The 26974-nt window shown below is 42.2% G+C and overlaps 2 protein-coding genes across 2 annotated transcripts; both read right to left on the bottom strand.

The window, feature by feature from the left end:
• Positions 1-9536: 9536 nt before the first annotated feature.
• Positions 9537-10043, bottom strand: LOC149404065 (uncharacterized). Its single transcript, XM_089607382.1, has one exon. It carries the CDS (start codon positions 10041-10043, stop codon positions 9537-9539), a length of 507 nt encoding a protein of 168 aa, XP_089463508.1.
• A 531-nt stretch (positions 10044-10574) lies between these two features.
• Positions 10575-10979, bottom strand: LOC149404064 (uncharacterized). Its single transcript, XM_089607381.1, has one exon. The coding sequence runs from the start codon at positions 10977-10979 to the stop codon at positions 10575-10577; it is 405 nt and encodes a 134-aa protein (XP_089463507.1).
• Positions 10980-26974: the final 15995 nt, after the last annotated feature.

The following is a 26974-nucleotide window of genomic DNA, read 5'->3' as shown; positions in this document are numbered from 1 at the left end:
AGGAGAATGGTTTGTTTTATAACTCAAACTTCGTCTGATATGTATTATTGAATTCAGTCCTATGTAAAATTCAATTTTCCAAACAAGCTGTTATCGGATTTTTAAAATTTATTAATCCGGTTCTATAAAATTTAGATCCAATTTAAAAATAAATATTAGAAAAATCCGGCAACGGATTTCATTTGGGTCTTCGATCGAAGCTACTTTTCATAAAAATCAATTAAATAATCAATAATCGAATTTTCTTATTTTTTAAATCAATAACTGGACCTAATAAAACTGAATTTGTTAATTGGCATCAATGATATTTGATTCCAAATCAATTTGGTAATCTGTTAATTTTAGACGCGAAATTTGCCATTGCAATCATTAGCATCATTAATCATGTGTAGTTTATCCTCAAGGGACCAACGCATAATAAAATCACCACAAACTAATATGGGGAAGCAGGAGTAGGACCGACATGAAAAGTTCAAGAAAATAAAGGACCAATTTGAAAGATGCCATAAAGAGTAAACAGATTTGATAAGTTATTTTGAGCGAAAAAAAAAATTGGTAGGTTGTAAGTTGACGAGTAGTAAAGATCCAAAAATTAGATTGTGTAATTAGACTAGTAGTTTGATAGTCCACATCTTTTTTACAAAAAGAAGCAATTAAGTTCAGTAGTCTAATAATTTACTCTTTTTTAAAAAAATAGTCAAAATTTCATTTTATTAAGAAAATAACTCATCAAGCCGAAGTAAATTACTATATAGTTACGTTAATTTAATTTAACTAGCAAAATAGCTCATCAGGACGAAATAAATTAATTGACCTAACCAACTTAATTGATTTACTTAAACCTGATGGGCTATTTTCCTAATAAAATAAAACTTTGTCTAAATCCTTAAAAAAAGGATGTAGAGTTGCAATAGATACTTATTGGAAAAAAGTTAAAAGTTTTATTTTATTAAGAAAATACCCCATTAGATCCACAATAAATTAATTAACTAAAGAGAATTTTAAAAGAAGCTAGAGATTGGATAGTTGCAACAAATTATTGTTATTACTTTAGATTTTTCTAATAAGAATTAGTCACAACTATTCATTCCCCTAGCTTGTTTTAAGATTCTAGAAAAAGTTTCGTTTTACTAAAAAAAAAATAGTCCGGTTCTGTCCGCAATAAATTAACTAACTAAATAGTAAATTATTGGGTAAAATAAAATAAAACTTGGACTAGTTTTTAATAGTGTGGTGAATTATTGGATTGCGGACCTAATTGCATTTGTTTTAAATGTGCACATAAGTGTTGGACTAGTATGAGTAAACACGCATAATTTTATTAAGGAATTTTAATACGAAGTAGTCAATTTAAACTAATTGTTTTGAAAAATAGCCAAAGTTCTATGGGCTAAGGAAAAGTAACCAGTTATACCCAATCCATCCCTACATGTTTTGGTGAAACGTATGGCTTATACCCAATCCGTTTCTTCATGTCACTAATACAGATTATTGCTCGAGTTTCATCCTGAATTGAATCCATGGTTCATTTTTCTTTATCTTCGATTCTTATGTATATGCAATCTGTGGTGCTATGTTGATTAGGTTTGAGAACCAATTTGTGGTTTTATTTTTCTTACGTTCTTTCTGTTGATGTCGATTTTAACAATCTCAAATTATAATATAGTATATATATTTGATTTATTATAAATATGGGTTTCAGAAGACGTCGTATAAGAAACAAAGGAAATTCAAAAGAAATGGACAGAAAAGAATATAGATGCTCAAAGCTTTTATTAATAACCGAATAAATTACAAACTAGAAGACCGCGGAATGTCGAAGTTAATAAGGAGGAACTCGAAGAAATAGAAAAACAAGAGATCGAAAGTAAGATTCTCAGCTTGCGTGTGCGAAATTTGACATATCGGCTTCTATTTATAGTCGAGGCTGGATTGTTGGAGTGGACACGTGTTCGTCAGTTCGGTTCTGCCACGTCGCTGGTCGAAGTAATCCCAGATTCGGTCTTCGCGGCGGAGTCTTCTATCTGACCATGATCGATTCCTCTCGCTGGGTCAACTCGGGCGGCTCGTCCTTCCCGTGGCGAACTGGGCTTCTTACTGGGCTTGGGCTGAGCTTCAGAGGTCGAGCTGGGTCCAGATATGTCCTTGAGAGCCGGACTCGGTCTGTTATTTGGCTTTAGTCGAACCTAAGCCCAACTTAAATGGTTTTATTATTTTTATTTTTAGAAAATTGATTTTTGACCCCCACAACTAGCCCCCGAGTATTTTGAAAAATATTTCAAATAGTTTTGAAAATACTTGAGCGAAATTTTTGAAATCCCGAAATAAAATGGGGGGAAAGATTCGAATTTTCGATTTTGGCGCGTGGTGCGTATTTCAGGAATGTTTTGGACACGTGGTGCGAGTTTAGCCGCGCTTCGTCAGTCGAAATCGAAGAGTCAGCCGCCAGTTGGGATTTTATATTATTTTAATCGACCAAATATTTGATTTGATCCGTAATCATTAGATATTCTCGGAATTCAGTTTTAAAATAAATGGTTATAAATAAGAGTAATTCGAAGGGTCTTATCATTTCACTTATATTCCGAGCGGCTTTGGCGAAAAGGTAACTTCTCATTCTCTTCACTTTTTCCGAAACACTTTTCTCTTTTTTCTCTTAAACATTTTTTATTTTCTGTGACTTCGAATTTAAATTTCTTCATTTCGCTTGGCGAACTCAAGCTAAATTTTATTTTCTGAGCACTTCGTCCTTAGTTCTGACAGCGAACCTAGACGAAGTTCCCATCTTCAAACACTTCGCCAGTACTTTCTTAGTTTAAACTTTCATAAATTTCGATGTCTGGGACTGAGATTCCACAGCCGGAACCCAATCCTTTGGGTAATGAAGACATTGTCATGCCTTCGGCCGTCAAGAGCTCGGATCTTTTGAGCATCCGCCATAAATACCAAATAGCCCCCGAGATCGGGCTTCTTCTGCGTCCACCTCTCGCTACAGCGGATACCTTAGTCGAGGGGTACTGTTGTATGTACGAGGTCTGGTTGGAGTCATGCGGACTTCGGTTCCCGATCCACCCCCTTCTTTTCGACTTCGTCGAGGCCCTAGTGTTAACTTTGCCCCAGATGTGCCCCAACTTTGTTCGAATGGTCATGGGTCTCTTGGTTGTGGCCCATGAACAGAAGGTTGACCTCGCTTTGATGGACTTAGTCCGTCTTTGCGTGGTCAAGGCGAACTCGAAACACGACCCCAAGTGTTTCTATCTTTCGAAGGCTGCTGGCCGGGGAGTGATCTCCGGTCTCCATTCGAAAGACAAGAACTGTGGACGTTAATGAGCAATCCCTCGGGAGCTGAGCTCGTAACTTTTCGGCGAAGTGGGCGAGCTCACCGAGTATGCGAACCTGTTATTAGATACTTTTTAATATTTTTTTTATAAGTGCCTTAACCGTATATTATCATCTTTGTTATTGTAGGAAAAATCAAGGCTCCCTCGATCGCGAAGTTCGTAGTTAAACTCGACCAACTTCGGGAAGGCGTCGCTGACTTGCCGAGCTTCACTCCGGAACGATTTACCTTAGCCGGACTTTGGCCTTCCCCTCCTAGAGACGGTAAGCTCGGCATTTTTATATGATTCTGTTCGAGGAGTTTATCAATCATCAACCATTTTTTTATATAGTCACCGAGGAAGCGATGAACGTGCCTCTCAGTGCTCAGAATGCAAGGCGCAGTAAGAAGACCGCGGCAGCATCCTCTTCGGCTGCTGCGCCCTCGGATCCCTCTCAGGATCCCGAGATCGAGGTCACCGAAGAGCGCTCCCAGGCCGATATCCCAGTTGTGGATGTCGAGACTGAGGTCGCCCATGCGGGGGCCGGAGAAGCTCAGGGCGATCAAGCCCCCGGATCTGTTTCTGCTACGCCTGCTGGGCAGGCGGGTGACTCGGCTGGGGCCACTGCGGGGCCCAAAAAGAGGAAAACTCCAGCAGGCCGGAGCGAGGGCCGAGATGAAGAGGAGGACGCCACTCGTGAGGGCGAACTGAAAAGGAAGAAGAAGAAGAGTAAGGGTGACGGGGGTAGGGACCCGGAACCCATGGTCGCCCCAGGCGAACCAGAGAATGCTCCCGATGTCGGAGCGGAACAAGGGGGGAGCACCCCGGCCGGCGAGAGCGGCGCGGCGAGGACTTGGGGTGGCCTCCGAGGGCGCGAGGAGGTGATCCTGGTGCTTCTTTTTCGAAACCGAAGAAGAAGCACTGCATCAATTTCCATTTCAACCATGATCACCTTCTCTGCGATGACTTTTACTCGTCCGCAGTGGTCATTAGGCAGATGACCATAGATGGTCATGAGCTGCCTAAGGTTCCCGAGCTGACGGAGTCGGACTGATACCGATGTATGGCATCGACCATCACTGGGTTAAGTATTTTTTGTTACTGTTTTTATGGAAGGGTCGAACTGAGATACTTTAGCAAATATGCCTTATACTATTTTCTTCTCTCTTTTTTTTTAGCTGTCGACCCAGTTCAACCGGGGGGTCTATCGGTACGAGAGGCGCCTTCGAAAGGTGAGTGCTGCTCTTGCCGAACTTGATTCGGTGAAGAAGGGGACGGAGTCCCTTCAAACCGAGCTCAAGGAGGTAGCGGGAAAGTGACTTCCCTCGAGGAGGACGTCGCCGCCAAGGACGTACGCTTGGGGAAGTACAAGGCCGCTTAGGCGACCTGGTGGCGAAGACCAAGGGTTTGGAAGCCGAGGTCGGGAAGAAGGAGGCCACGATTGAGAAATGGGGCGTTCACTCGGCCGAGCTGAAGAAAAAGCTAGACGTGTCCGAGGCCAAGGTGAGGAACCGAGATCGAGATCTGGCCGCCGCTTTGAGCGAATTGGTGAAGATCAAGAGGTTGGCGAATGTCGAGAAGGCTCGGGCAGTCCTGTCGGCACGGAAGGCGACTTCGTTGCGATACCGGGAGCAGATACTGAAGTATCTTGCTCAGAAGGAGAAGATGAACGAGGCCATCATCGTCCTAAGGAAGCTCGAGCAATGTTGGGGTAATAAGGAGTTGATCTCAGAGGCCCTGAAGGGAGATATTTCCGACTGGTCGGGCGAGCTCAAAGATACTGAGGATGACATTGCTCAGTACGAAGCGGATTTTGCCACCATCGCTGTTCCCGAGGTCGAGGATATCCCCTTCACTACTTACTCTGACCATTCTCCTCCCGAGGTCCAGCCCGACTCCGCTCCTGACGCTTCCGCCGAGGTTCCTGAGCCGGAGGTTCCCCCATTCGATGAGCATGGTTCGATGATGGGCGTGATGGATGAAGCCCTGAACCCGATTCCCAAGGTTGAGGAGGAGGCGCAATGATTGACCCCGTCCCCGGAACAACCCGAAGTTTGAGCTCAGAGCTGTTCTCATCGTGGTCTCGCCCTTCGTTCATCATTTTATTATTTTTCTTTTTTTGCATTATATTTTGGGTCCGGTTGTTTTGGGCGAAACTTTTATTCGTTTTGGAAAAATTATAGGGGGCTTCGGTACCCCTATCTATTTCGGATTGCTTGTTTTGTTTATTATTATTTTTAAATACGATTTTCATTTCTTAAATATTTGTCGTCTTTTAGCTCGCCAAATTCTTTTAAGAGTGTATGAATGTGTGTATTTCGTCCAAGTTATTCAGGTCGCCCTTTCGTTCTGAGGGTTTCCATAAAATGTTACTTGGCCGAAGTCCTAATCACTTTGGGTTTTCTAAAATCTGTTAAGTCTTTTAGATCGCTGGGATCTAAAATGTTTCCCCTAAGATTTTAGGCCGAGGTCACATGGCGATATTTTCGAAGCGGCTAAGTCTTTTAGATCATCGCAGTATCTAAAATGTTTCCCATAGGCCGGAGTCACATTGCCATATGTTTTTATAGCTGCTAAGTCTTTCAGATAACCAAGATCTAAAATGTTTCCCTTAGGCTTGAGTAAACAAATGAATCTTACCCGGGCGTTGTCTAGTCTTTTTAGATCGCCGAGATCTAAAAATCTTCGCTATGTATTTCCCGGACGAGGTCCTCTCTGGCGAGGTACGTCTTCTGATTCAGATGTCACGTGAGATGACGAGGTGAGACTTCGGATCTCGCCTTGGTCGTGTGGTATTTACATCGTGGTCTTAGGATGAGGTGTGGGCTTCGGAGCCTTTGGTTATACTTTTGCAATTGTTACCCAACGGGCGACTTGGGTTATTTTATTTTTGGGACTGTGCCTTCGCAGAGAAAGGCTCCCTACGTACCCTTATGCAGGGATCAAGTCGGTCGTAGTTCCATTCTTGCCTTTTTAGCAGTAATATTTTTTTTAGATTGATCACGTTCCATGATCTCAAAACGGGAACAACACTGAGTGTTTTGAGTTCATAGACCCCGGGATGTGCTATTTTTGTGACCCTGTAAGGGCCTTCCCAATTTGCACCGAGTTTTCCCGCGTTTGCTTTGGCAGTGTTTTGGAAGATTTTTCGGAGAACCAAGTTTCCTATGTAAAATCACTTGTGTTGACGCCCTTATTGTAAAATCTGGAAATGGATTGCCTATAGAGGGATAGTCATGCCAGGGCCGCATCCCACCTTTCTTCCACAAAATCCAAGGAGTCGCATAGTGATTCTTTATTTTTTGACTCATCTTCAGGTGCCTGTGTCACCCTAAGGGTTTGCACCTGGTGCTCCATCGGGATGACTGACTCGACTCCGTGAACCAAGGAGAACGGGGTTTCTCCTGTCAGTCGTCGAGGACTGGTTCGGTATGCCAAGAGCACATCGGGCAATTCTTCTGCCCACCTTCCTTTCTTGGCATCGAGCCTTTTCCTTATTGAGTCTACTATAGTTTTGTTTGTTGCTTCTACATGTCCATTTCCTTGAGGATACCGTGGTGTCGACATCCTCAACTCTATGTTATTGCGGAAACAAAAAGTTATGAATTTTTTTATATGAACTGTGATCCATTGTCCGTTACGATCTCGTGGGTGGTTCCATGCCGACATATTATATTCTTCCAGATGAATGCGGTTACGTCGACATCTTTTATCAAGACGAAGGTGCCTGCTTCGACCCATTTGGAGAAATAATCTGTTAAGATTAACAAAAACCTTAGTCCGCCGGGGGCAGATGGCATTGGTCACACGATGTCCATAGACAATTTCATGAATGGGTATGGAGACGAGATGGAGGATAACTCTTCTACGGGTCTTTTTATGTTAGGTGCGCGGCGTTGGCATTGGTCGCAGCGGCGCGAATGTGCCTCGCAATCTGCCAGCATGGTCGGCCAAACGTAGCCTTGCCTTTTTATTTTGATGGCGAGTGCTCTGCCTCCTGTGTGGCGTCCGCACTCTCCCTCGTGTACGTCTTCCAGGATTCGTTTTGATTCGTCCATGCCGACGCACTTGACGTATGGTCCTGCGAAGCTTCTTTTGAACATGTTTCCGTATATTACGCAGAACCTTGCCTCCTCAGTACGAGCCTTCGTTTTGCCATTTTGTCGGACGGGACCGTACCAGCCGTGATGTAATGTATGATTTCATCCCTCCAATCCCCTCCCCCCTTCTATAGCTATTACTGCCGTGACAGTGATGGCTATGGAAGGTTGTTTGATTGTCTCGACTGGTATTACCCTTTTGAGGTCCAGATCCGAGGTAGATGCCAATGTGTCCAGTGCGTCTGCAGGGGTGTTTTCACCCCTGGGGATTTGTGTTAGAGAAAATTGTTTAAATCGCGCCGCAAGGTCTTTTACGACCTTTGAAATAAGCATGTACTTGCTTTGCTCCCACTGCTGTGACCAACCTTAGTCCGTCTATTAGTGCTTCATATTCGTCTTCGTTGTTGGATGCAATGAAGTAGAGTCTGAATGACTGTTCGATGACCTCGCCGTGGGGTGATGTCAGGTGTATTCCTACCCCTGCCCCATGTTTTGATGATGCGCCATCCACTTTCAGTGTCCAAGTGCCATCATCCTCAGTCACGGCTGGGTCCTCTCTTGGGAGTTCGATGAGGAAATCTGCTAAAACCTGAGATTTAGCGCAAGTCCTAATTCGATACTCAATGTCGTATTCGCTTAGCTCTACTGCCCATTTGGTCAGTCTCCCTAACTGGTTGGGGCTGTGTAGGAAGCTTCTTAGCGGTTGGGTTGTCATCACTATTATGGAATGGGATTGGAAATATGGCCAGAGTTTTCGCGCTGCTGAAACTACGGCTAATGCCAATTTTTCCATGATAGGATATCGAGTTTTGGCGTCGACTAACGACTTGCTCACATAAAATATGGGTCGTTGGTCCCCTTGCTCTTCCCTGACGAGCACTCCACTAACCGCTGCCTAGGAGACGGCAACCTATAGGTAGAGTGGTTCTCCTGTCAAAGGTTTTGCTAAGATCGGGGGTGTCGACAGGTATTCTTTTAATTCTTAAAATGCTTTCTTGCATTTTTCGTCCCATTCGAGTTTCTTGTTTCCCTTTAGGAGTCGATAGAATGGGAGGCATTTGTCCGTGGATCGAGAGATGAAGCGATTGAGGGCGGCAATGCGGCATGTCAGTTGCTGCACTTCTCGTCTATTTCGTGGCGATGGCATTTCCCTTAGGGCGTTTAGTTGGTCTTGGTTTGCTTCAATTCCATGTTGGGTGACCAAGTACCCGAGGAATTTTCCAGAAGACACCCCGAATGAGCATTTAGCAAGGTTCAACTTCATTTGGTATTTATTCAATACCTCGAAGCACTCCTGCAAGTGCCCTACATGGTCACAATCTCTTAGGGACTTGACGAGCATATCATCAATGTACACCTCCATTGTCTTTCCTATTTTTTCTTTAAACATTACGTTGACTAACCTTTGATAGGTGGTACCGACGTTCTTTAGTCCAAATGGCATGACCTTGTAGCAATAAGTTCCTCGGTCCATTATGAATGCCGTTTTTTCTTGATCGTCTGGATGCATTAGGATCTGGTTGTATCCTGAGAACGCATCCATGAATGAGAGCATCTTATGTCCCGCGGTTGACTCTACCAGCTGGTCGATGTGTGGCAAGGGGAAGCTATCTTTGGGGCATGCCTTGTTCAAGTCAGTAAAGTCGATGCACACCCTCCATTTTCCATTTTTCTTTTTTACGACGACGGTGTTGGCCAACCAGTCCGGATATTTGACTTCGCGGATTGAGTCAGCCTTGAGGAGTCTTTCAACTTCGTCGTTAACTATCGATGCCCTGTCGGGACCAAGTTTACGCCTCTTTTGCTTTATCGGCTTGAAACTTGGGTCTACGTTAAGCTGATAGGACGTAACGTCGATACTAATCCCTGGCATATCTTCCGTTGTCCAAGCGAAGGTAGATTTGTTTCGTTTCAGGAAACTAATCAGTTCTCGTCGTATGCCTCCCTTAAGCTCGGCTCCGACTCCCACACATTTAGAGGGGTCGAGGCCATCGAGCTGTATTTGTACTGTCATTTCAATACTCGGGGAGTCCAGTTCTTCTAGTTTAGAGCCTTCATTTTCTGTTGACTCTATGTTTGTTAATTGCTATTGTTTCTCACTAGTTTCTTTAAAATTTTACTTGTGGTTAGTGAGGTAGCAGCTACGGGAGGTCGCCTGATTACCTCTTATCTCACCTACCCCTTCAGGCGTGGGAAACCGGATACACTGGTGGAAGGTAGAGGGGACGGCCCTCATCTGATGTATCCATGGTCGTCCCAGGATGATGTTATAAGGGGAGAGGCACTCCAACACCTGGAATTTGACTATTTTATTTATCCCGTTGGTCTTTACGGGCAGCTTGATGGTTCCTATTGATGGAGTGGTTGACCCGTTGAAGCCTGTTAATTGGGTCCGCTCCTTCTCGATCTCAGATTCTTCGATTCCCATTTTTTTGAGGGTATCTTTGAAAATAAGATCTACGGAGCTTCCTCCGTCGATTAGGACTCGAGCGACTTCGCAGTTGGACACGTCGATTGTTATTACGAGCGCGTCGTCATGCTGGTCTGCTGCTCCGGTGGCTTCTCTTTCGGAGAATGAGATTTTAACATCCTGTTCCTCTCCGATCTTGACGGTCTTATTCATCAGCTGACGCTGATGATCTTTTATTGAGTTGGCTTAGCTTTTGCAAAACTTCGACCCGCCCATTATGAAGTCGACTCGGTGTTTTGCCGCGGTCGGCGGGGACTCCGGTTCCCCTTCTTCGATGGGCCTGGATCTTTTTGGTGAAGGATTGCCTCTACCGCGGTTGTTAAAGACCTTCTTTTTGGGCCGGGGACCCAGGTCGATGTTCTTTAATTCCCCTTTCGCGTATTTTTTTGCCAGCACTTTGCGCAAGGTTTCGCAATTTATCGTGGCGTGTCCGGTGGTCTGATGGAAGTCGCAGAACTTGTTTGGGTCCCTAGTCCATTTTTTTGTCTGGGGACCTCCCTCCTTGCTCTCTTCTCCTATGTTGAAAGAAAAACCTGGAGGGGCGTGCTGCATCCTAGCTTGTGAACCGACCTCTTGGGGGTTGGGCCTCCGAGGATTGTTCCCAGCGCTTACGGGTCGCACCCATGTGTTAGCGTGGGGTTTCTTCTCGGCCGCGCGCTGTTTTGCCAAGAAGGCAAACTCCTCCTAGGCCTTAGCGTAGTTCGTAGCTTTGTGGATCGCGTCTTCCAGTGACAGGGGCCGGTTCACAGTCATCTCCAATTTGAACCTCGAGTCGTGCCACAGTCCGTTCCTTAGAGAGGTTATGGCAGATTCGGGATTGACGTTGGAGATTTTTGAGAGGACGTCCTTATAGCGGATCATATAATCTTTTAAGGACTCATTTTCCTTCTGCTGAACTCCCCATAGGTCCGCTATCGTGAACTCGTCTTCGACGAACATCGAATAATGTTTTAGGAAAGCTGCCGACAGTCTGGCGAGACTATCGATGGAGTTCGGCTCGAGCCTGGAGAACCACTCTAAAGCGGCTCCAAACAAGCTTTCAGCGAACAGCTGGCAGTATCCTGCCTCTTGTTCTCTCTCTGTCAGCATAGCTCATCCCATCGCAATCCTGAAAGACATGATATAAGCTTTCGGGTTCGAGGTCCCGTTATACCGCGGGAGTCGAACTTTCCCGGCGTCTCCAATAAAGACGTCGGTGATGTTTTTTGCGAAAGGGGTCCTTCCCGTTTCGGCGACAAGTCGGTCTATCTCGGGGGCAGAACTGGTCGCACTGTGGAATTTTGAACGGAAAGCCTTTAGCTCGGTTGTTACCGACTCTTTGAACCTTTCAAACTCAGTCGTGCTGGGTTTGCCCTCTTGAAAGCGGCGAAATTCCGTGCACACTGGCGTGACCGTAGTGACTTCGCCCCGATTAGTTTGCATCTGGTTTTGCCGGCCTAAAAATTGGGGGGTGAACACTGGGAAGGTCGTCGCAGGGCGAGGTCCGAAGTCCGCTGGGAAGGATCCCGGAGGTGCTCCCGCTGGCGGTGGCGGGGGTAGTCCGTTCGGATCGATCGGGGCTTCTGTGGCGACCTCTTCCGTACCCCCACAGAGCTATGAGCTCGAGCCTGGGGGCTAGTCCATACCCTGAGAGACCTGGATCCCGGTGAAGTCCAGACGGACTCCAGGGGGAAGAGCCCGGCTCGTCTGCGCGGCTGACGCCACGTTACGAGCGGACTCCTGGGCGGTCACCTCGCCGGAGTTCGGATGTTGACCCGGAGTATTTTGAGGGGTCAAGAGGGAATCTAACCGGACACTGAGGCTCCGGTTGGTTTCTTCTTGACTTTCTATTTTTTAGTTCAGCATATCCAGGATTGCCCTGATCCCCGGAGGGATTTCCTCTCCCGATTCATAGTGAGTTGCGGTGGAAGACATGATATTACTTTTCTGGCGAATTTGCTCCTTTCGAGGTTAGCCTTTCTGAGTTTCCCACATATTGCGCCAAATTGTTGATGTCGATTTCAACAATCTCAAATTATAATATAGTATATATATTTGATTTATTATAAATATGGGTTTCAGAAGACGTCGTATAAGAAGCAAAGAAAATTAAAAAGAAATGGACAGAAAAGAATATAGATGCTCAAAACTTTTATTAATAACCGAATAAATTACAAACTAGAAGATGGCGGAATGTCGAAGTTAATAAGGAGGAACTCGAAGAAATAGAGAAACACGGGATCGAAAGTAAGATTCTCAGCTTGCGTGTGCAAAATTTGACATATCGGCTTCTATTTATAGTCGAGGCTGGATTGTTGGAGTGGACACATGTTCGTCAGTTCGGTTCTGCCACGTCGCTGGTCGAAGTTATCCCAGATCCGGTCTTCGCGGCGGAGTCTTCTATCTGACCATGACCGATTCCTCTCGCTGGGTCAACTTGGGCGGCTCGTCCTTCCCGTGGCGAACTGGGCTTCTTACTGGGCTTGGGCCGAGCTTCAGAGGTCGAGCTGGGTCCAGATATGTCATTGAGAGCCGGACTCGGTCTGTTATTGGGCTTTGGTCGAACCTAAGCCCAACTTAAATGGTTTTATTATTTTTATTTTTATAAAATTGATTTTTGACCCTCACACTTTCCATCTTTGATTCGAACCTAAATTTGAGTTGTGTTTTTTCAATGGTTTTTCCAATCTCTTTTCGTATATTTGTCCATTAATCGTGTTTTAATTTTTCTTCTTTGATTATAATCCGAATTTGTCTTTTCTGATTTCATAAATATGTCCATCAATCAAATTTCGAATATGTTCATGAACTAGTTTTTCCAGCATTTCAAAATAATTAACCCATATGTCTATTTATTTAATCCACCAATTTTTGTAGCGGAGTTGTTTGAAGACTTCTGTTTTATGGAAAACTGTACATATTGGATATTTTATTAATGTGGATTTGGATTTTCAGGAAGAAGAATTTGCGGATGAAATTGAATACAACAACTTCTGCTCATTGATTCTTTCCAGTCGTGAGAAGTATATTCAACCTCATACCATCTAGGCGCTTCCCAGAAGGCCTATTAAGATAAAGATCCTGTTTCCAAGCGATGTAAATTTTTGGGTTGTCTTGTTGTTGTCGTGGTCAAGCCGGCTACAACAAAATGTTGCGCTCTAATTGATTTTCTTCCTTTATCAATTCTATTTTCATTATTTGCGGTTTTTACTTTCAAGAATATTATGCTTTTTTTTTTTGGTTTCGTTTTTACTCATGTTATTTAAAAATCTTTAGATACAAATTTTAATATCAATATGTTGTTGTTCCAAATCACTACAGGTTGTTATTGTTGGTTCAAATCACTACAGGTTGTTATTATAAGCAATGTCAAATCATACTTCCCTTTGATATATTCAAGTTCCAAAATGTTAATCAAGTTTCTAAAATATTAATCCATCTGCGCATAACAACCAAAAAAAACCACAACCATATTTGATGATACGTACACATCAAACAAGCCAATGTCAAAACTCTTAATCCATCATACATAATGTGATCGCTCGTTTTTAGACAACAATTTAGAGGCTCCAAACGGTTCGACCCAAGGTCAAATCAAGTGATCGCGTTCGAGTCCTAGCGTCCTGAATTCAGTATCCCAAGTTCTCCCTAACTATTGTTAGTCCTTCTTGTTCTTCGTCAATCCTGTAGGAAATGAAAACGATGAACTACGAAGGGGAAACATAGGGGTTGCCTCTGTATACCTCTCCGACAATCAACATTACTAGGATTGATGTGAGAGATTAACGTTTAGAGTATTTAGAAGCCAAAGATGAGTGAAACAAGTGACTCAGAGGTTTAACAATGTTTGTATTCATATACTCAAAAGTTCTTCTCCCTCGCCTCAAGGACGAACTTGGGCGTGCAAGCCATCCAGCCGGCCATTGGTAGACCGAGGCCGGATGACTGGGAAGGGCCTGTCGAGCTTGGCTGCCCGGGACTGGCCAATTGGGCCTTAGCTGTCCAGGAGTGGCTGACTGGGACAGGCCGTCAGAGACTGGCCGGCCAGTCCTTGGTCGACGGTTTCGTCCTTGGCGGTCCGGAACGGGCAAACAACATTAGCCCCCCGAGTTTGTGCTCGGATATAATCCGAGCGATAAATTCAAAATTTAAGAGCCAATCCTTCTAGCCCGAGGAGATTTGCTAGGATCGTCATCTTCCTATGACCGTCTTATGTCAAGTGGACCCTCGAAGAAGACTCTCTTTTATCCACCCCAAGATATCCCAGCGCAATCCTCCTCTTTTGGATTTGCGATTTCTCAGGCGGCGCCCATGGATTTTTGACGGCCAAGATCTCTCCTCCGTGGACGCGTGGGTTTCCGACAACAGTGGGACGACGGGGACTGTTAAGGTGGTTGTTGATTATTGCACCTTGATAACCATATTAAGTGCGGAAAAGATTAATTACACTAACAAGAGCTAATTACTATTATGGTTATCTAACAAGATCTAGATTTACTTATTAATTATTTATGAAAGCAATGTCAAGCAACCAATAAGAGCTAGGTTAAGAGATTCAGTAATACTTACATGTTTTGGATCACCTATAGAATCTTCAAGCTTTGACTCATCCGTCTTCAGTCTTATAAGACTATCTTCAAGATTTAGCTCCTCGACGCTCTAAACTCGTCAGTGATGACACCATAATCTTCCGAAACGTAATATTCGAGACGAATAAGAAAGATGATTGGGCACAATCTTTATCTCACTACGATCTACAACAAGGTGTTTAGATCGCACCGTGTTTATGAGATTGGAATCACGGAGTTTCAAGAGGGGCAGAGGGGCGTCAGCCAAGAGCGAGAGAGGGAGAGCTCTTGGTCGAAAATTCTGAAGCACAAAAGTGTATGTGTTGCCTTCTCATGAACCCCTATTTATAGTAGTGGAAAAGCTATATTTTTGGTAGTTTCCAAAATATATTATTTTCTTCTATTATGTTCACACTAGTGAATCAAAGCATGGCCCTTGGATCTCATCTCATGCATCCTACTTTCTCTCTTAGCCATCAGATCAATATCTACGAGATTTTAATTTCTGTTTAAATAGAGAATATTTAATTATGAGAGAATGAAGGAAATATCTTATTTCCTTTTAAATATTATTCTCTCCTAATATTCATAAGAGAGAATAAATGACAATATCTTATTTCATTTTAAATATTATTCTCTCTAAATATTCATGAGAGAGAATAAATGACAATATCTTATTTAAACAACTAAAAAGAAAATATTGGTAAGTACCAGTATAGCATGGACAAATATTGACACACATGGCCAAGGGGTTGGCGCAAATCCCAATGCTCAAAACCCTAAAAAATCGTCCACCTCATATGTGCAAGGCCCAATTGCTTAAAACCTAATTAATTATTTATTTACTTGGTCCAACAATAAAAAAATAAGTAATTGATTAATTATTTACTTGATCAAACAATAAAAAATCGTTTTCGAAAGTTTACTAATTTTGTGACAAGTTAGAATTGTTTTCTTAGATTTTTTTTAATTTACTGCTCATGCCTTTAAATTAAAAATCATGTTGATTTTCTATATCTTTGGGATGTTATTAAAACACATTAGAATCAGTTCTAAAAGTTTTTAATTTTTTATAATGAAAAACATGTTTTTAAAGTTTGAGAAATTTCGTGTAATTTTGTGACTAGTTATATTGTCTTGCTAGTTTCGTTTATTTACTCGTTTCGTTTTGTGTTTATTGTTATTTTCTTTTATACCATGTTAATAAAACACATATAAAAGCTTTAAAAACTTCCTAAAACGTTCCGTTACACCCGATTCTTTTTCGCACTCAAAGTCCGAACTTTAATTATTTCAGTTTTCTTCGAGCACGAGAAAAACCCGCAGTAAAAGTGGCATAATTCTCTGCTCACAATTCGAAATTTAATAATTCTTGAATCAAATTATAGATCTATTTGTCCTCTTTCCAATGCAATTAGTTTTAGATTAAAAGGACATCGGAGCCGCTAGTTATAACTAGTTACTCCGAGGTGCACGGCTGTTCCACATGTCCAGTTTTTTAGAATTATTGAATTCCGAATTTAGGACCCCACTCCATGAGTTATAGAACTCTAAATGAGAAAATTTCCTTGAGAAAAATTGTTTTTTATAAGATAATAAACATAATGTGAAAAATTAAAATGTTTTGATTTTTGAAAGTTTAATTGAAATTGAATTTTTACAAAACTAGTTTGAATTTTGAAAAACCGTTTTCGCTTTCAAAGTTGAAAATATTTTGTCATCCAAATCAAATAATTTTTCAAAATGTTTTCAAAACTATATCTATATCACATATGTTCAAAATCTATATGCTCTTGAAAATTTGAGTGGGAGGTCTCCTCGTAGACAAGCCGAAAAATAAAAGATGTGTAATCTCAAACTTTCAAGTGTTCGAGTGAGTTGAAGTTCACACTTCCCTCATGCACTTTCCTCGAATAGAAAATAGGAAAAGATCCGAGTATGTACCTTGTGCCTTTATGCACTAACACTGCTCTGAACATGAACCTCTAGGATTCTTTTCTAGTTGTCCGCTCTATCGCTCTATAACTAGGAAATCCGTTTCCGAACTTATAAGAGTCGATGTACCAACTCCAAAAACTAAGTGGGAGGGTTATACTCGTTGTTTGTAACCCACGATCCCCAACACTAATGAAAGAAGCAATTAACGTGAGAGTAAGAGCCGCTCTTTTATTTTTTTCGCTCTTGCACTTTCCCGAATAGAAAATAGGAAAATGTCCAAGTATATACCTTTTGCCTTTATACACTAACATTGCTCTTCCTTGAACATGAAGATCTATGATTCCTTTCTAGAAGTCCGCTCTATCGCTCTATGAATAGGAAATTTGTTTCCGAACTTATAAGAGACGATGTGCCAACTCCAAAAACTAAGTGGGAGGGTTATACTTGTTGTTTCTAACCCACGATCCCCGACACTAATGAAAGAAGCAATTAACGTGAGACTAAGAGTCACTCTTGTGGCCCTCTCTTCAATGAGTGTACTGTATGACGTTTTTGCTTCGATCATTGCTCAATGAGCTACGTCCGAGAGTGAGACGATGAAGACAAGGCCTCCTCTTGGGGGATTTTTTTTCAAAGTTGACCTTTTGGACTAAGCGGTTGGTTGCACACTTAGGCTCAATCCCTAGTAATCCTCCCTTGAGGCTCTGCGAAAGGATATGAGTGATCAAACCAATTTAAAAGGTGGCTAGTTAAAATTGGTGTATTGACATCTTGGCTAAACATTAATAATGTGTCATTTACTTATAAAAGGAGATTTTTTGCGGCCTTCTCTTGAGGGAGCAGATTATCATTTTGTTTGTAACACCTTTCGATTTATCAAATGCTAAAAACTTAAATCCTAAACCAAAGACTCCATGAACAAGCTAGAGTACACTGTTACCGAGCTTATGAAGGCGCTTCACACCGCTGAGGGACTCACTAAGAAAAAGAGGACTAAAGGAGAGGTACATGCTACTGCCTCCACCTCTGGATCTAAGAAGAGACCTCGCAAGGGCGAGAAGAAGAACCAACCTAAGGTTCAAAAGAAGAAGAAGACGCCAAATGCTCCTAAGGTGGACAAGTCTAACGACAAGTGCCACCACTGCAATGAGCCTGGTCACTGGCGTAGGAACTGTCCTTCCTATCTCAAAACCAAGTAAAAAGGTATTGTACTTGTTACCGAAACTTGTTTAGTAGCTAATAATGTATCATCGTTCATTATTGACTCCGCTGCTACTAACCATATTTGCTGCTCCTTGACTGGTTTTAGGAAAAGCAAAAGCTTAGAGGATGGCGACTTCTGCTTCAAGTGGGGTGATGAGAGTATTGTGTCTGCGAAGGTTGTGGGATTCGTGACGCTGTCTTTTGAAGACCACACTTTAAATTTGAATAATGTTTATTATGTTCCTTCCTTTTAGAAAAACGTAATATCTGTTGCTCAACTTTTCGAGCAAGATTATTGTTTAAATTTATAAAGAATGGAATTCGTATTTCTTTTTCAAATTCTTTTGTCACTGATGCATGTATGAAGAATGGTCTTTTTTACATTTATCTAACTCAACATTCTCTTTTAGACACTGAATTAGATATAGATCTAGTTAGGGAGCCAAAAAGGATCAAACTTTATGATCCTTTCGATATAACAAACTCAACATATCACTACCACTTAAGGCTTGGTCATATCAGTCTAGACAGGATTAAGAGAATTGTGAGAGACGGTCCACTCCAAGCCACTACAATAGGTTCACTACCTACTTGTCAATCTTGCATAGAAGGAAAAATGACTAAGCGACCTTTCTCCGATAAGGGTCGAAGAGCCCACTGAGTTGCTGGAACTAGTACATTATGATGTATGTGGTCCGCTCAGTCAACAAGCACGTGGAGGATACGAATACTTTGTTACCTTCACTGATGATTACTCAAGATACGGTTTTGTCTATTTGCTCAAACACAAATCCGACACCCTTAACGTATTTAAGGTCTTTAGGGCTTTAGTGGAAAAGAAAACTGGGAAAGTGATCAAAACCCTTCGATCTGATCGAGGAGGTGAGTATATGTATGGAGAGTTCGATGACTTTCTTAAAGAAGAAGGTATCACTTCTCAGCTTACCGCACTTGGCACACCTCAACAAAACGGAGTGTCAGAGAGAAGAAACCGAACTCTTATGGAGATGGTTAGATCAATGATGAGTTACTCATCACTCCTCTTTCCTTTTGGGGATATGCCCTAGAAACAGCCGCTTACATTCTGAACCAAGTTCCGTCTAAAATGGTTCTTGGTACTCCTTATGAAAGATGGACTGCCATAAAGTAAATCTAGGCCGCATACACATGCTGAGGCAAAAGATTAGCAAGTTGGCTAGTAGGTCAGAATTGTGCTTGTTTGTGGGATATCCAAAGGAAACCAAGGGTTTCATCTTCTATAGTCCCGAGGACGATTAGACTTTCGTTAGTACGAATGCTCGTTTCCTTGAGGAGGACGCCTGACAGGTACATGTCTTATGGAGACTCTCTTGTAGCCGTCTCTGACATGGATGATCCTGTTTCCTATAGCCAAGCGATGGCTTGTTCTGAATCAAACCTTTGGCTTGACGCCATGAAAGTTGAGATGCACTCAATGCATGTCAACAAAGTCTGGAAACTTGTAGACCTTTCTGAAGAGATTAAACCCGTAAGGTGTAAGTGGATATACAAGAAGAAAAGGGTCCGGATGGGAACGTCGAGACGTTCAAAGCACGACTTGTGGCGAAGGGTTATACCCAACAAGAAGGGATTGACTATGAAGAAACCTTCTCGCACGTCGCGATGCTTAAATCCATCTGCATACTTCTATCCATAGCTGCAGCTCTCGACTATGAGATCTGGCAAATGGATGTCAAGATAGCCTTCCTGAATGGACACCTTGACGAGTGCATTTATATGGCTCAACAAGACGGTTTCGTGGAAGAAGGTCAAGAGAACAAGGTTTGTGAGTTGCTTAAGTCCATTTATGGATTAAAGCAAGCATCTAGGTCATGGAATATTAGATTCGATGAAGCTGGAAAGAGCTTCGGCTTTGAGCAGTCAATAGATGAACCGTGTGTTTACAAGTTTATGCACGAAGGTAAAGTGTTTCTGGTACTATATGTCGATGATATATTACTCATAGGTAATGATGTGGGTAAGTTATCTGAGGTTAAGGTCTGGCTGGCAAAGCAATTTGATATGAAGGATCTAGGAGAAGTCGCGTACACTCGGGGGATCCAATTCTTTCGAGATCGGAAAAACCGGACTTTGTCGCTCTCTCAAGCATCTTATATTGATAAGATGGTGTATCGCTTCTCGATGCAAGACTCCAAGAAGGGCCAAACACCCTTTAGGCAGTGAGTCTCACTCTCTATGGACCTATCTCCCAAGAATGCACAAGAGATTGAAGACATGAGGAAAATTCCTTACGCCTCAACCGTATGAAGCCTCATGTATGCTATGTTGGAATCGATCTAGGGTTTAAGAAAAAGTTTAACGCTTCGTTAAGCGGCGGAATTTTAAAAATTTTCTTTTTAAGTAAAACTAGTTTTTACTAACCTAGACAAGAGCATGTACATGTAAATAAAAACTAATATGAGCTATTAAAGTTACTAACCTTTCTTGAAGCTTGAACCTTGTAGAAGCTTTTGGAAAGTTGCAACGCTCGTCTCCCCTCGCAGCACGTCTCTCTTCCTTTCCTCGGCACCTCGAGCAACCACGAAAGTTTCTATCACTAAATCACTCGAAAAGAAGGAATCAGTGAGTGGGCACTTTTAAACACTACGACTTGAGAACGAGTCTCGAAGTCGCAGAGCTAAACACTAGGTCGAGTGAGGACCTAGGTGCCAAGACAAGAAATAATCGAAAATAAACTAGAGAGAGAGAGAGAGGATTTTCGGCCAAGTTCTAGAGAGAGAGTCTCTCAAATCTCTTAAACTTGGATGAATCAATTGTGAGGAAATGAGGCTCCTATTTATAGGAGAGGTCTCACCTTCAATAAGGTAGTTTCCTCTTCTATAGAATATCACATATTCATGAGCAATTTCCTCTTTTTTCCCTTTGAGATACTCGGCCAAGCTAGGGCTTCTAGAAGCCTTGATTTGTTTCCTATTTTGTTCAAGGCTTGCCTTGTCTCTCAATGTGGCCGATTCCCTTGTGCATCCTTATGCAAATTTGTTTCCTCTTTTTCTTTTGGCAAGTATCTAAATACATTTATGCACAAAATAAACTCTCCTATTTCTCTATTAGGGTAGGCGCCCAAGTCTCTCTAGAAGGAGCTTCTAGAAGCTCCTTCATTTGTTCATGACAACATGAGAAAGGCCCATTAAGAATTTTCAATAAAATTCTCATGAAACGAAATTAATTCACAAGGCCCAATGATCAAGTCATGGCCGAGTGAAACATGTCACAAAATGACCTTGTCAAAAAATTTATTGACATTCATTTCATCCTTTGTCTCAAAAGACAAAAATACCCTTTTGACTATTTTCGTTCTTGTTTTGGCTTATCTTCCAGTTTAACTATTCCTATCGATGTGATTCGTGACAGTGACCTCATGGACCCAAATGAACAAAGCTTTAGCTAAACACTTGGACTCAAAAGTTCACAAACCTTTTCCAAGTTTAGCTTAATGCCAACTGACTCCACTAAAGAGCTGACACTGAAAATCTCTCGGTTCAAATGAATTTATTTTCTACTCAAGAATTCGACCTAATTATGATGAGCGGATCCACTGAATATTATCTATGTTTACCCTTCATGAATGTCATCAGCTAGTCGGGATTTACTAAATTACCATTTTACCCTTCTAGCTGTTATTTCCTCAACTCCTTTGTCGCTTGTGAATAAGTTAGAAACAATGTATTGACGAGGAGCTAACAAGTCACATTGTTTCATCCAAAAAAAGTCAAGACTCAATTTGGACACTGGCCAGTTCATTTATTCACACTCCAAGGAACAAAGCATGAGGTGACATACATTGCATTTCAGCAATCTTGTACATGAATTCCATATCTATGAGAACTTCACAAAGTTACTCATGACAGACTCACAACTTAGCACTTCACCAATAGGCCTTGTTCGGAATCACATAGTGAGTCCGAACTTTGACTTTCTCAAATGAGAATACTAAGGTGTGAAATGGCATGTCTCATTTCAGGATTAAGGTAAGCATGATGCAATTCATACATAGTGACTTCGAGACATAAGAGGTTAAATGGTTTGTTCTTATCTTGTCTCTAGAAGTGCACTGGTCAATTCAGTACCTTCGGAAGATACCTAGAAGAACTATAGAGTTCCTAACTCTCAATGCCTCATAACCAGACATCATAGATTCTTCTAACAATCATACTGAGGTCAATAGTCCTTTGACCCTAAGATTGCGAATATATCGTTTTAAGCAAACTACGAAGAGTTTGTTCATGCAAATCTACATTTGTCTCTTCGTAAGTTGTTAAGTTTGTTTATGGACTAAAAGACTATGGTTTTATCATAAAGCTTCAGACAAGGAAGATTGAATGAACGTTTCAACTTTATTAATGAATGAATAGGCAATTACAAGCAAGAGTCTTCATGAGACTTTATTACATCAAATGTACATAAATAGACACTACTACTCTTCTTGTGGGCACCATTGACAACAAACTCCCACTTGACTCAAAGAAGATGTGAGTAGTCCTACATGCCTAATCCCTCTCGAAGTTGGTCGAAGACCATGTTCGCTAGGGCCTTGGTGAATGGATCTTCCAGAGATCTACTTCACCTCCACGTCTCCGCGTTGCGCGATCTCTCGAATCAAATGGTATTTCCTCTCAATATGTTTAGAGCGCTTATGGCTTCTAGGTTCCTTTGAGTTAGCGACAGCCCCACTATTATCATTATAAAGGGTCATGGGCTCGTCGACGTTTGGAACAACTTCCAAATACTTAAGGAATTTTCTAAGCCATACAACCTCTTTGGATGCTTCACAAGCAGCCACATATTCTGCTTCCATTGTGGAGTCAGCAATGCAAGATTGCTTAATACTTCTCCACACAACAGCTCCACCATTAAGGATGAACACAGATCCCGAAGTGGATTTCTTGGAATCCTTATCCGCTTGAAAATCGGAGTCGGTATATCCTGTCATAGTCAGGTTAGTACCTGCGTATGTAAGCATCAAGTTCCTAGTTCTTCAAAGATACTTAAGAACATGCTTAACAGCAATCCAGTGCTCGGGTCCAGGGTTGGATTGGAAACGGCTAACTACGCCAACGGCGAAACAGATGTCAGGTCTAGTGCAAAGCATGGCATACATGAGACTTCCCACGACAGAGGCGTAAGGAATCTTTCTCATGTCTTCAATCTCTTGTGCAGTCTTGGGAGACTGGTCCTTAGAGAGTGAAACTCCATGCCTAAAGGGTGTTTGACCCCTCTTGCAGTCTTGCATCGAGAAGCGATCCATCACCTTATCAATATAAGATGCTTGAGAGAGCGACAAGGTCCGGTTTTTCCTATCTCGAAAGATTTGGATTCCCAGAATGTACGCGGCTTCTCCTAGATCCTTCATATCGAATTGCCTTGCTAGCCAGACCTTAACCTCAGATAACTTACCCACGTCATTACCAATGAGTAGTATATCATCGACATATAGTACCAGAAACACAACTTTGCCTTCGTGTATTAACTTGTAAACACAAGGCTCATCTATTGACTGTTCAAAGCCGAAGCTCTTTACAGTTTCATCGAATCTAATATTCCATGACCTAGATGCTTGCTTTAGTCCATAAATGGATTTAAGCAACTCACAAACCTTGGTCTCTTGACCTTTATCCACGAAACCGTCTGGTTGAGCCATGTAAATGCGCTCGTCAAGATTGCCATTCAGAAAGGCTGTCTTGACATCCATTTGCCAGATCTCATAGTCGAGAGCTGCAGCTATGGATAGGAGTATGCGGATGGATTTAAGCATCGCGACTGGCGAGAAGGTTTCTTCATAGTCAATCCCTTCTTGTTGGGTATAACCCTTCGCCACAAGTCGTGCTTTGAACGTCTCGACGTTCCCATCAGGACCCCTTTTCTTCTTGTATATCCACTTACACCCTACGGGTTTAATCCCTTCAGGAAGGTCTACAAGTTTCCAGACTTTGTTGACATACATCGAGTGCATTTCAACTTTCATGGCGTCAAGCCAAAGGTTTGATTCAGAACAAGCGCCATTGCTTGGCTATAGGAAACAGGGTCATCCATGTCAGAGACGGCTACAACAGAGTCTCCATAAGACATGTACCTGTCAGGCTTTTGAACAGCCCTCCCACTACGTCGAAGTACTACTTGACGAGATTCTGTTGAGTTAGGTTGTGTTTCAGTTGGGGTAAGAACAGTTCTTACAGATGAGGTAGAAGCTTCCTCACCCAACTTTTCTTCAAGCATAATTTTGCTTCTAGGTTTCGCATCCTTCATAAAGTCCTCCTCAAGGAAACGAGCATTCGTGCTAACGAAAGTCTTATCGTCCTCGGGACTATAGAAAGTAAAACCTTTGGTTTCCTTCGGATATCCTACAAACAGGCATAATTCTGACCTACTAGCCAACTTGCTAGTCTTTTGCCTTAGCACGTGTGCAGGGCAACCCCAAATTCGGATACGGCCAAGATTCACTTTACGGCCAGTCCATCTCTCATAAGGAGTACCAGGAACCGTTTTAGACGGAACTTGGTTCAGAATGTAGGCGGCTGTTTCGAGGGCATATCCCTAAAAGGAAAGCGGGAGTGATGAGTAACTCATGATCGATCTAACCATCTCCATAAGAGTTCGGTTTCTTCTCTCTGACACTCCGTTTTGTTGAGGTGTGCCAGGTGTGGTAAGCTGAGAAGCGATACCTTCTTCTTTAAGAAAGTCATCGAACTCTCCAGACATATACTCACCACCTCGATCAGATCGAAGGGTTTTGATCACTTTGCCAGTTTGCTTTTCCACTAAAGCCCTAAAGACCTTAAATACGTTAAAGGTCTCGGATTTGTGTTTAAGCAAATAGACAAACCCATATCTTGAGTAATCATCAGTGAAGGTAACGAAGTATTCGTATCCTCCACGTGCCTGTTGGTTGAGCGGACCACATACATCAGAATGTATTAGTTCCAGCAACTCAGTGGCTCTTCGACCCTTATCGGAGAAAGGTCGCTTAGTCATTTTTCCTTCTATGCAGGATTCACAAGTAGGTAGTGAGCCTACTGCAGAGGCTTGGAGTGGACCATCCCTCACAAGTCTCTTAATCCTATCTAGACTGATATGACCAAGTCTTAAGTGCCAGAGGTATGTTGATTTTGTTAGATCGGAGGATTCAGAAAGTTTGATCCTCTTTGGCTCCCTAATTAGATCGTTATCTATTTCGGTGTCTAAAAGAGAAGGTTGAGTGGGATAGATGTAGAAAAGAGCATTCTTCATACATGCATCAGTGACCAAAGAATTATCAGGAAACGAAATACGAATTCCATTCTTAATGAACTTTAAACAATAATCTTGCTCAAGAAGACGAGCAACAGATATTAAGTTCTTCCCAAAGGTAGGAACAAAATAAACATTATTCAAGTTTAAAGTGCGGTCTTCAAAAGACAGCGTCACGGATCCCACAGCTTTCGCAGACACGAGGCTCCCATCACCCCATTTGAAACAGAACTCGCCTTCCTCTAAGCTTTTGGTTTTCTTGAAACCATTCAAGGAACAACAAATATGGTTAGTAGCAGCGGAGTCAAGAATCCACGTTGATACATTATCAGCTACTAAGCATGCTTCGGTAACTAGTACAATACTACGTTCCTTTGCTTTGAGATAGGCAGGACAGTTCTTTTTACCGGCTTTGTAAGGTCTGTTCTTAGTTCCAGAGGCGGAGGCTTTTTGCTCAGTAGCATGTGCCTCTCCTTGATTCCTCTTTCTCTTAGTGAGACCTACAGCAGTGTGAAGTTCCTCCATAAGCTTGGTAACAGTGTACTCTAGCTTGTTAATGGAATAGTTCATCATGGAGGTATCAAGAGATGCGGGGAGAGTTTCTAAGATCACATCTATGACATTCTTCCCATCAATCTCAGATCCTAGAATTTCCATTTTACTCAGATGACTAATGATCAATATCATAAAGTCTCCAACAGGAGTCCTAGCCTTCATGCGACAGTTCATAAACTGTCGGTCTGCTTGTTGCCTTGTTTGACGCCTTTGCCCTCCAAACATCTCAAGGAGATTGTAGAGCATGTCAGCGGCAGTCTCGATGTCACGATGTTGCTCTTTCAGCATATTGTTCATAGATGCCAAGATATAGCACCTCACAATCTCATCGGATCGAAGCCAGGCCGCTAAGGCGTCATTGTCCTCTTGAGTTGAATCATCATTCGTCAGAGGAGGACACGGGGTGGTGAGTACCCATTTGTGCTTGTTAACGGTAGGTATTATGTCGAGGTTACGTTTCGAATCAACGTAGTTTTCGTTTTCGAGTTTATTCGAGGAAAGAAAGATTGAGAGATGTTTGAGAGACATATTGCCTATTTAAGTTGAAACAAGTTTATGATTAGTCTTTGGTTTAGGATTTAAGTTTCATTAAGACTTTTGTAAAATCCAAAGGTGTTATAAACCAAACGATAATTTACTCCCTCAAGAGAAGGCCGCAAAAAATCTCCATTTATAAGTAAATGACACATCATTAATGCTAAGCCAAGATGTCAGTACATCTTTTTGACTAGCCACCTTGTAAATTGGTTTGATCACTCACATCCTTTCGCAGAGCCTTAAGGAAGGATACTAGGGATTGAGCCTAAGTGTGCAACCAACCACTTAGTCCAAAAGATCAGCTTTGAAAAACAATCCCCCAAGGGGAGGCCTTGCCATCATTGCATCACTCTCGGACGTAGCTCATTGAGCAATGATCGAAGCAATAACGCCTTGGAGTACTCACATTTAAGTGAGGGTCGCAAGAGCGGCTCTTAGTCCCACGTTATTGCATCTTTCATTAGTGTTGGGGATCGTGGGTTACAAACAACGAATATAACCCTCCCACTTAGTTTTTGGAGTTGGTTCATCGACTCTTATAAGTTCGGAAACAAATTTCCTAGTTAGAGAGCGACAGAGCGGACAACTAGAAGAACTATATAGTTCCTAACTCTCAATGCCTCATAACCAGACATCATAGATTCTTCTAACAATCATACTGAGGTCAATAGTCCTTTGACCCTAAGATTGTGAATATATCATTTTAAGCAAACTACGAAGAGTTTGTTCATGCAAATCTACATTTGTCTCTTCGTAAGTTGTTAAGTTTGTTTATGGACTAAAAGACTATGGTTTTATCATAAAGCTTCAGACAAGGAAGATTGAATGAACGTTTCAACTTTATTAATGAATGAATAGGCAATTACAAGCAAGAGTCTTCATGAGACTTTATTACATCAAATGTACATAAATAGACACTACTACTCTTCTTGTGGGCACCACTGAATTGCTATTAAGCATGTTTTTAAGTATCTTAGAAGAACTAGGAACTTGATGCTTACATATTCGGGTACTGACCTGACTATGACTTGTCACGCCCCG

Source organism: Urtica dioica, chromosome 2 (assembly GCF_054948205.1).
Source record: "Urtica dioica subsp. dioica isolate 48M chromosome 2, U.dioica_male_clone48M_v1_H2, whole genome shotgun sequence".
In the NCBI taxonomy this organism is placed as follows: Eukaryota; Viridiplantae; Streptophyta; class Magnoliopsida; order Rosales; family Urticaceae; genus Urtica; species Urtica dioica.
Note: the sequence above shows the minus strand (reverse complement) of the source record. Positions and strands in the feature narration are given on the sequence as shown.

Coding starts and splice junctions, on each gene's coding strand:
- LOC149404065 (XM_089607382.1), bottom strand. CDS start 10,043: ATGAATAAGACCGTCAAGATCGGAGAGGAACAGGATGTTAAAATCTCA.
- LOC149404064 (XM_089607381.1), bottom strand. CDS start 10,979: ATGCTGACAGAGAGAGAACAAGAGGCAGGATACTGCCAGCTGTTCGCT.